Source organism: Heteronotia binoei, chromosome 20 (genome assembly GCF_032191835.1).
Source record: "Heteronotia binoei isolate CCM8104 ecotype False Entrance Well chromosome 20, APGP_CSIRO_Hbin_v1, whole genome shotgun sequence".
In the NCBI taxonomy this organism is placed as follows: domain Eukaryota; kingdom Metazoa; phylum Chordata; class Lepidosauria; order Squamata; family Gekkonidae; genus Heteronotia; species Heteronotia binoei.
The window spans coordinates 15,537,929-15,546,690 of record NC_083242.1 but is presented as its reverse complement, the minus strand read 5'-3'; the positions used below and the strand labels follow the sequence as shown (position 1 = coordinate 15,546,690).

Here is an 8,762-nt window from a genome sequence, read left to right as displayed (position 1 = left end):
ACCTATTGTGTGGCTCTTGAAGCCCCTACCACCCTGCTGGCCAGCATGGAGAAGGCATTTCTCTTTTCAAATGACTTCTCCAAACCGAGCCAGCCAGCAGCTTGAAGAATGTATTTAAAGCTGAAGTTGCTTTCTTTCTACCTCTTCATCCCCTCCGTCCCCCATCTATTTTCCTTCCTCTCTGTTGTGTGGCTCTCAGGCATCTGATGTTCATGTCTTGTGGCTCTTAAACATCTGACATTTCTTCTATGTGGCTCTTACATTAAGCAAGTTTGCCCCCACCCCCGCCCTGGAGGCTTGGGGATGGAACCTGTGGAAGATGGGACCTCAGTGGAACACAGTGCCACGGAGCCCACCCTCCAAAACATCCACTTCCTCCAGGGGAGCTGATCTCTGCAGTCTGGAGATGACCTGTAATCAGGAACAGATCTACATGTTTTTTTGAAGGGGGGGCAAAATTAAAAAATGATACCCCCTTATGGGCCCATTCTTTCTTATGGGCCCATAGAATACAATGGACTCCATACCCAATTTGGTGCCCCTGCACGTCGGCGCCTGTGGCAAGCACCCCCCTCTGCCCCCCCCGCCCAGATCCACCCCTGCCTGAGATCCCCAGGCCCCACCCGGAGGCTGGCAATAAGACATTGCAAGATTCGTTTACTGCAGGCTACGGAGGGGCTCAGGGGTGACTCTCAAACTCTCTGCCACGGTCTGAAGTGGGAGGAGGAGGACTCTCGTCTGTCAGTAGCCACAATCTGCTGGTTGGAAATAAAGGCGTTTTTACAATCCAGGCTGTTCCCATGTGCTGGATTTTATGAAATAGCCCATCAAAGGATGCAGGGGGGACATTCTTGGGTATGGATGAACAGTGCAATCCTATGCAGAGTTACTTCATATAGGATTGTGCTGTGAGACATCCAAGGGCCCGGGATGAGGGATGACTACTGCAGCCCTTCCCTCTTGGTTCTCCTTCTATCATGCCATATCTGCAGCTTCACACACACACACACACACAGGTCCCTGCTTGCTTCTCTTCCAGCTCCCCAAACTGACCAATATCTCTTTTCAAGCCTGGAATCTGTGACAATTGTCCCATATGTCAAGAGTGTGGGCCATACTCAATGGGTCACTTCTAAAGCACGTCAGATGCTGGCAGGGGTGGAATTCTAGCAGGAGCTCCTTTGCATATTAGGCCACACACCCCTGCTGTAGCCAATCCTCCAAGAGCTTACAAAAAAGAGCCTTATAAGCTCTTGGAGGATTGGCTACATCAGGGGTGTGTGGCGTAATATGCAAAGGAGCTCCTGCTAGAATTCCACCCCTGGATGCTGGGGAAAATACAGTATTAAGGATCTTTGTCCTTCCTGAACACAAGATAAAATTGAGCCATGGGTCCCCCCCATTAAGGACCACATTTTACTAGGGTGGTTGAGATCAGATGCCAGAGATCTTGTGAGTGACCTATATTACTCCCCTCAGCCTGCAGGATGGGGTATCAAAGGACGTCTTTTACAAGATGACGACTTTCCTCTCCGCTTTCTAACTGCAAATATGTGACTCTCTCCTTAGGAAACCAGAAGGGTAGAAACTGCATATGCATATGGCATCGTTTTCCAGTCTTCTAGGAAAGAGACACATCGCTGCATTCGGGTTAAGAAAAACGACGTGCTTTCTAATCCAGCATGGGTTACTCATGCAAACATTCGCACAGCAAAGTTCACTTCATGCCCTCTAATGGTATCTCTGTGGCACAAAGAGGAGGTCCACCTCCTCTCTTGAAAAAGAGGGGAACTCTGGGATTTTCACACGACCTCACAGTGGACCTTCTTGTAGGAAAGATGGGGGAGGGTGTTGAAAATACACTCCTTTTCATGAGGCGTTATCGAAGGCAGGAAAATGTGGTGCATCCTCAGATCTACAAGAATAACTAGAATGTGCAAAGATTCACTTGAATTATTGCTAAGGATCCTTCACTGAGGCCCGCACTGGGCTGTGACATGCATTGCTGCCAGGGACAGAGCCTTGCCTGTGTTAGCTCCCACCTGTGGAATTGCATCCTTGAACACAATTGGCAAGTGCTTTTATTTTGTAGCCATGCAAGCATGCAAGAAGCAGCAGAAACAGGGTTTGCTTTAACTGTACATGGTTATCCTGTCCTTTCTCCAAGTAGCTCAGAGCAGTATACAAGATTTCTGCCCCCCTCCCTTTGGTCTCACAGCAACCCTACAAGGTTAGTTCAGCAGTCAGGGACTGGTCCAAATCACCCACTGAGCTTCCTGGTAGATTAAAGTGTTGGAACCCACTTCATAATTTGGCACGAACTACCACGCTACCCCTTTAACAATGGCCACTCTAATTTCTTTCTCGAGGCTTTTTTTGAACAGGAACGCAGCTCCGGCTGGCTTTGCACCAGGGGGTGTGGCCTAATATGCAAATGAATTCCTGCTGAGCTTTTTCTACAAAAAGTTATGTGAAACAATGGTGATGTCGGAGTGTGGCCTAATATGCAAATGAGATCCTGCTGGGCTTTTTCTACAAAAAAAGCCCTGTGCGAAACAATGGTGATGTCAGGGAGTGTAGCCTAATATGCAAATGAGCTCCTATGGGTTTTTTCCACAAAAGCCATGCGAAACAATGGTGATGTCAGGGGGTGTGGCCTAATATGCAAATAGGTTCCTGCTGGGCTTTTTCGACAAAAAAAATTGCCCTGCTCTTTTCCATTATGTACAAAGAATAAAACCCTTCTTTCCTCTTATTTAATCCCTTAACTTTTCTCATGGGGAAAGTGTGCCTCGAATCTGTGGAACAGCATGGCAAATCTGAGAGTCTCCCATCCTTCTCAAAATTCCCATGTGCTGGGGGGCGGGGGGGGGAGAGACAGCATGTCCCTCTACCATCCCCCACAAATAAATTTAGCCATCAATTCTAGCCAACGTTTATTTCCCAGGTTAGCACAATGGGAGGGTCTCTGCGTGCCCCTGAAACCCAGCAGAACAAAACGCACTAAGACGTTAAGGGGCCATTTGTAACCAAATCCCACCACACCAGATACTGCTGGGATTAGGTCAGAAATATTTTCCCAGAATACCCTCCCTTGCCAACCCCCCCTCCTACAGATGTTCAGCGTCCGTGCCACAGATGTTGTTCCTCTCACAAGACAAGCCTCCCTGTTCTTTCCCAAACACCCCTGGTGTTTTGCACATTGCACCAGAAAGATCTCTTCCCTCTCCTCCTCCAATTCCCCCCACCCCAAGGCCATAAGGTGTCCAAACCTCATGGCTGAGAGCAAGAACACGTTCACATGTTGTGGAACAAACTGGAAGAGGTGTTTTTTAAAAGGTAGTATTGAAGCATGCATGGAAAACTCCATCCCCACCCCCCCATCTTTACATTAATTCCTCCCAGCCCGTTTGTTTTGCTTGTAGGTTTTATACAGCTTGTTGATTTGGTAAATTAACATTAATTACACAAATGCTCTCATCATCATTCATCAAAGAGTGTGCAATGTGTCAGCAAGGCCCCAGATGGAGTCTCCGAGTCTGCGCTGATGTGAACTGGATCAGGCTCCCAGTCGGGGCTGGAGACGGTCAGTTCAGGCTGATCGATGGCCAGTTTACCTGATTTTAGTCTCACCTGTCTGTGCTTTAGACATTGCTGGCATATCTGTGCTATCAGGTTATTGCACTGTTGGCTGAGAAGACCCGGGAGTGGGAGAGGGGGGCAGGGCAGAGAAAGGAGAAGAGAATTGGTCTTGGAAACTTAACAGGTGGCGTCAAATATCAGGTTTGCTAGAAGAAACGTATCTGGGGCTGGGTTCTCATAAGAGTCTTTCCCAACACTTCTCCTCTGTTGACCCTCACGATGAAAAAGCAGTGTCTTAAACTGTTTGGGAAAATCAGTCCCAGAGGAGAGCCTATCACAAACTCACCAACAATCAATTTATCCCCCTCCCACACACACGCACACACCCAATACGGAAGAGAACAATTTTTGCTTTGTGAAACCTGGGTTGTCTATGGTTTCCACTATATGGAGAGGAGAGGGGGAAAGGGGGAAGACCAGGAATCGCACTACATTTCTTCTCAGCCACTGCATGGAAGCAGCAATAGGATTGACACCTTCTCAACAGGCAGAAAATTTCTTGGGCTGCACTTTTCTGTCTTCTAACAAATGCAAACGCTACGCTGGGTCTTACTCCTAAATGGCCTGCTTTGAAACCTGCCACTTTTGTTACTGGCTCTGCTCTTTTAACACCTGATTGGTGCATCAAAAGTTAACAGGCAAAGCTCTTGCCATCGCTTCTCTTAACACCTGCAAAAAAGCTTACCCTGTTGAATTTCTGCATCTTGGACTGCTGTTAAAGCTCTGAAGCGAGGCCACTGGATCTAGGCACATAAACATGGGTGTGCGCACAAACACACTTCAAAATGAAACAAGCGGGCCTAATAAAATGATTAGCACTCTTCCCTTTTGCACAAATGTAGCTCCACAACATACATCCTCAGAGATACATTCTTCCTTTCCCACACCCCCACTCACTCTTTCTTTGGGGTCCCTGGTATAGGACATCTTCCTTCTGACCAAGGTCCTCGTGATTTCAATACCCATCACAGATTTTAACAGATGGAAGCATTCTTAAGAAGCGTGTCTATTCGTGACTTCCAGTGTTGAAGCAAAGAAAGATGCCAAGTGCCTGGACAGAGGACTTCTGGCAAGACTCATGGCGGAGAGGGGGGGCGCTGGATCTAGGAGGATTCAAGTCCGTCTGTCCGCATTTACTGGCTGAGCTTAGGAGAGTAAAATAGGGATAGGGAAGGCAATTTTGCAAGACTGTGGGGAAGGAAGGGGAAGAACAGGGTAGTGTTTTCTAGACTAGAGGTTTAACAGACATTCTCAGCAAAGGCAGATGTGGTAATTCTAAGCTTTGGCATTTTGGGCAATAGGGTTCCCAGGTCTGGGTTGGAAAATACTTGGAGACTTTGTAGATGGATCCGGGAGAGGGCAGGGTTTGGAGAGGGGAGGGATCTCTGCATGGTACAATGCCCTAGAGTCCACCCTTCCAAGCACCCGTTTCCTCCAGGGGAGCGGATCCCTGCCAGCCGGAGATCAGCTGTAAAAGCGGGAGATCTCCAGGCCCCACCCGGAGGCCGGCAACCCAACTGAGCCATGAAGCATTATCTACTGCTCCTCAGCTCGATCCAGGCAAAAGCCAGAGAACAGAACCACTTTGGAGGGTTCAGCACTATTCAGTAGACTTGGAAACGCTGGTTGTGATCACGTTGGCCACAATTCAAAGGAAGCCACGGCATCTAATCCTTTGGCATTTATATAGCAATCAGTCCCTATCCAATTCAGCGAGGCTGATGAGTAATATCATTTCGTAGTGGGCCACGCCAGACCTAACGGGACTTATTTCCAAATAAGCAGTGTGCGTTGGATGAGCTTTTCAGTTGCACTTAATTCTCATTGTCATTTGTGGGGCTACTCAGAAACACTTGTCTGCTGAAGTACCCAGCACAGTTGCAGAGGATTTTGGGTTATGTTTGAATCTAGTGGCCAGGGGTGGAATTCTAGCAGGCACTCCTTTGCATGTTAGGCCACACACCCCTGATGTAGCCAATCCTTCAAGAGCGTACAGGGTCTACTGTAAGCTCTTGAGGATTGGCTACATCAGGGGTGTGTGGCCTAATATGCAAAAGAGCTCCTGCTAGAATTCCATCCCTGCTAGTGACTACATTCAATTCCCGTAGGACACAGGCTGGGCTCATTAGAACCCATTTTTATCCCATTGGAAGTGAGATGATCACCCTAGAACACTTTCAGGACTCTTCTGCAAGTCCAAGTGTGCAGGTGGAAGATCAGCACACAAGTGGTCTCTGTTACAAATATGAGTGAACCCATGAGAAACCTCAAGATTTCAAGGAATGGTGTTTGAAAATCCTCACCATGAGTAAACAATGACTGTCTTGATCTCAACCCCTCAAAGGGCAAAGACAGTGACGATGATAAAAATCTGGCAGATTATAAAACCCATGAATCAACAAATGACTAGGACAGATACCAGCATTTTTGCAGCAGATACTTTTGAATTTTGGCTCAGGTGATGTAACATTTATCCCTTCTTCCCAACTCCACATGAGAAGTCCACCCACCAAAGGAGTTGGACAGACTGACCCTGGTAAGGTAGCAGGGGAAAGAAAACCAGGAGAATCAAACATTCCTAATGATACCCAGAAGTTTGCTAATTCCCCCAAATGTTGCAAAGGAGCTGCCAACTTTGCCGAGTGCTAAGACGCATGCAATCGATGATCATTTTGTTTTGTCCTTCTAGAACATGGTTGGCCCTTCTCTAACCCACCATCACTCCAACTCCACTTTCCATCGATGCAGAAAGGATTAATCTCATTTTCCTCCTGTCTTTTCTTGAGCGAGAGGATGTGTCCCCGGGTGACCCACTGAACTTCTACAGATGAGCAAGAGATCTGAACGGGGTCTCCCTGCTCCAGTACTCTAATCCTTACACCACACCAGACCTCAAGATGATATAACTGAGTCCCCAGCACATGTCAGATGTCTAAAACAGACGAATAACTCAGTTAACATCAAGAGATTTCATTGTGTTTTCAGCACCATAGGGGATTTCTGGTCTCACCTATCACTGGGTTTGTGCAAGACAAAATACACTAGTGCCTCTCCCAAAGGTCTGTAGTACATCAGGAAAGAATTTCTTCAAAGACAGAGTTTATTGCTAAAAATGTTTTGATCAGTCATGGTTGATATGTACACTGATATGTTGCGGAAGGAATATTCAAGTAAACATTTTCAATATTTTCTGGCATAATCTCTAGCTTTTCTTCTTCTATACACAAACATCAAAAATAAATAAACTGTACACCAGAAATGTCTTTTAACATCTCTACATTACTATATGTATTCCAAAACAAAACAAAACAAAAATTCCACCACTCTTTTCATAAATCCCTACTTTTAAAAAAATTTCCTTAAACCATATACGATTTTTTTTAAAAACCCTAGAGAACTTTGAAAATTAGTCTGAAGATTTGCTGACATACTCAAAAGGGAAAAAAATTACAGGAAATAGAAATAAAACATCTTAAAGGGACTCAGAGTAGGCTGGGTATCATAAACCATCTCTATTGGGAGGAAATCTTCCCCAGTTGCTTTGGGGAAAAAATTGTCCACTTCCTAAAGAGTTGGATTCAAAATGTGGTCCTGCATCACTGAATTAGCAAATAATAATAATAACAATAATAATAATAACAATTAAAATAAAAAACACAGCTGAAATTTTTCCCCCTTTTAAAATCTCTATATTTACAAAGATGGTAACTTTTTGTTAGAATGATATATATGTATAAAAATAAACATCTCGTAGTGCTTAGCTTTTTCTCCGGCCTGCACCGCAGTTCCTTTTTGGGTTTTGTTTTCCCCATTTCAAATAAAATAAAATAATTATTTTTTTAAAAAAACACAGTGCAAGGGGCTGCTGGGGGTGGGGGCGGAACCAGAGGGCAGAGAAACGAATCAGCAACGTCTCTTGTGAATGCACGTCCGTGTTTTTGTGTGTAGGGAGTGCCACGAGACCACCCAGTTCTTGACCAGATGATCTGATTCTTTGGGGCTGCAAGATGACCGTCACCTGCCGTATCTGCCACCGACACTGGCTGGATCCTAAGCCTCATTGACGGGGCCCCACGTGCAGCTGGAAGAACGGGGCCCGTTCCACCCCATTCCAAGGCACAGAGTGGTTTCCAGCAGAAGTTACCCCAGGAGCTGAGCCACACCTAAACAGACATCACACACACCCAGAGCACCCCCAAACGGGGAAGCTAACAGGAGCATTTGCACTCTGAAATCACTGGGTACTGTACGGGAATCCAGGTGCAATATTTTTGCCTCGACCACCCTTGGCAGTACCATCTCAAGAAGGTTTTGGTGACCGACTTGACTGGCTTACAGTACATGCCCTCAGGGAAGGAGCAAGACTTCTCCGAGAAACAGTTCCCTTCCTTGATGTAACGAGGCCAGAACCGGATGCCCAAGTCCTTCCAGGTGTACAGCACCGGACAGTAGGTGTATGCCCACAGCCACTGCAGGAACTTCCTCCGGGCCTTCTTGCCCATCTTGAGCCTAGCCCCGTAAGGCGTCTCCCCCAGCTCCAACTTTTTCAGCTCGCTGGGCAATGGTCCTGGCGCCTTGACCCTGTGCAGCGGGTCGGGGCTGGAGAGGTTCACCTGGGCTGGGGCGGCCACAGACATGAAAGCGGGGTCAAAATTGCTCCCCAACTTCTTACGCAAAGTCCGGTCGTCCAGATCTTGCTCCTTGGGGTCATACTCCGGGTCTGGATGCTCAATGATGTCCTTGATGGGCAGATTGTCACTAGGGGAGGGCCTGAGGCGGAGGTAGGGCTGGCAGGCCCCGGGCTGGAAGAGCACCGCCAAGGAAGAGCACAGCAGGAGTGCTTGGGGGGCCCTCATGCTCTCCCTTGGCCCAGCCAGAGCTCTGTCCACTGGCACCCAGAGAGAGAGAGAGAGACCGTCCTCCCCCGCCCTGCAGAGAGGAGCCGGGCGCTGCAGCAATGGACTGGCTTTTGCCCGATTGTTCCAAAGCTCCCAGTTAATACTCCGCGGTCCCGCTTGCCAAATCCAAGGGATTCATAAATAGGCTGAGACAAAGTCCAACAAGGCCTCTTGCTTTAAATAGATCGCCAAGGGGTTAGATGACAGACGCATGCGAGGTCC

General features: G+C 47.4%; 1 protein-coding gene across 1 annotated transcript; it reads right to left on the bottom strand.

Annotated features, from left to right (window-relative positions):
- Positions 1 to 6,724: 6,724 nt before the first annotated feature.
- LOC132588515 (noggin-2-like) lies at positions 6,725 to 8,539 on the bottom strand. The gene has a single exon (XM_060260922.1). It carries the CDS (start codon positions 8,496 to 8,498, stop codon positions 7,851 to 7,853), a length of 648 nt encoding a protein of 215 aa, XP_060116905.1. The 5' UTR covers positions 8,499 to 8,539; the 3' UTR covers positions 6,725 to 7,850.
- Between the last annotated feature and the right edge of the window lie 223 nt (positions 8,540 to 8,762).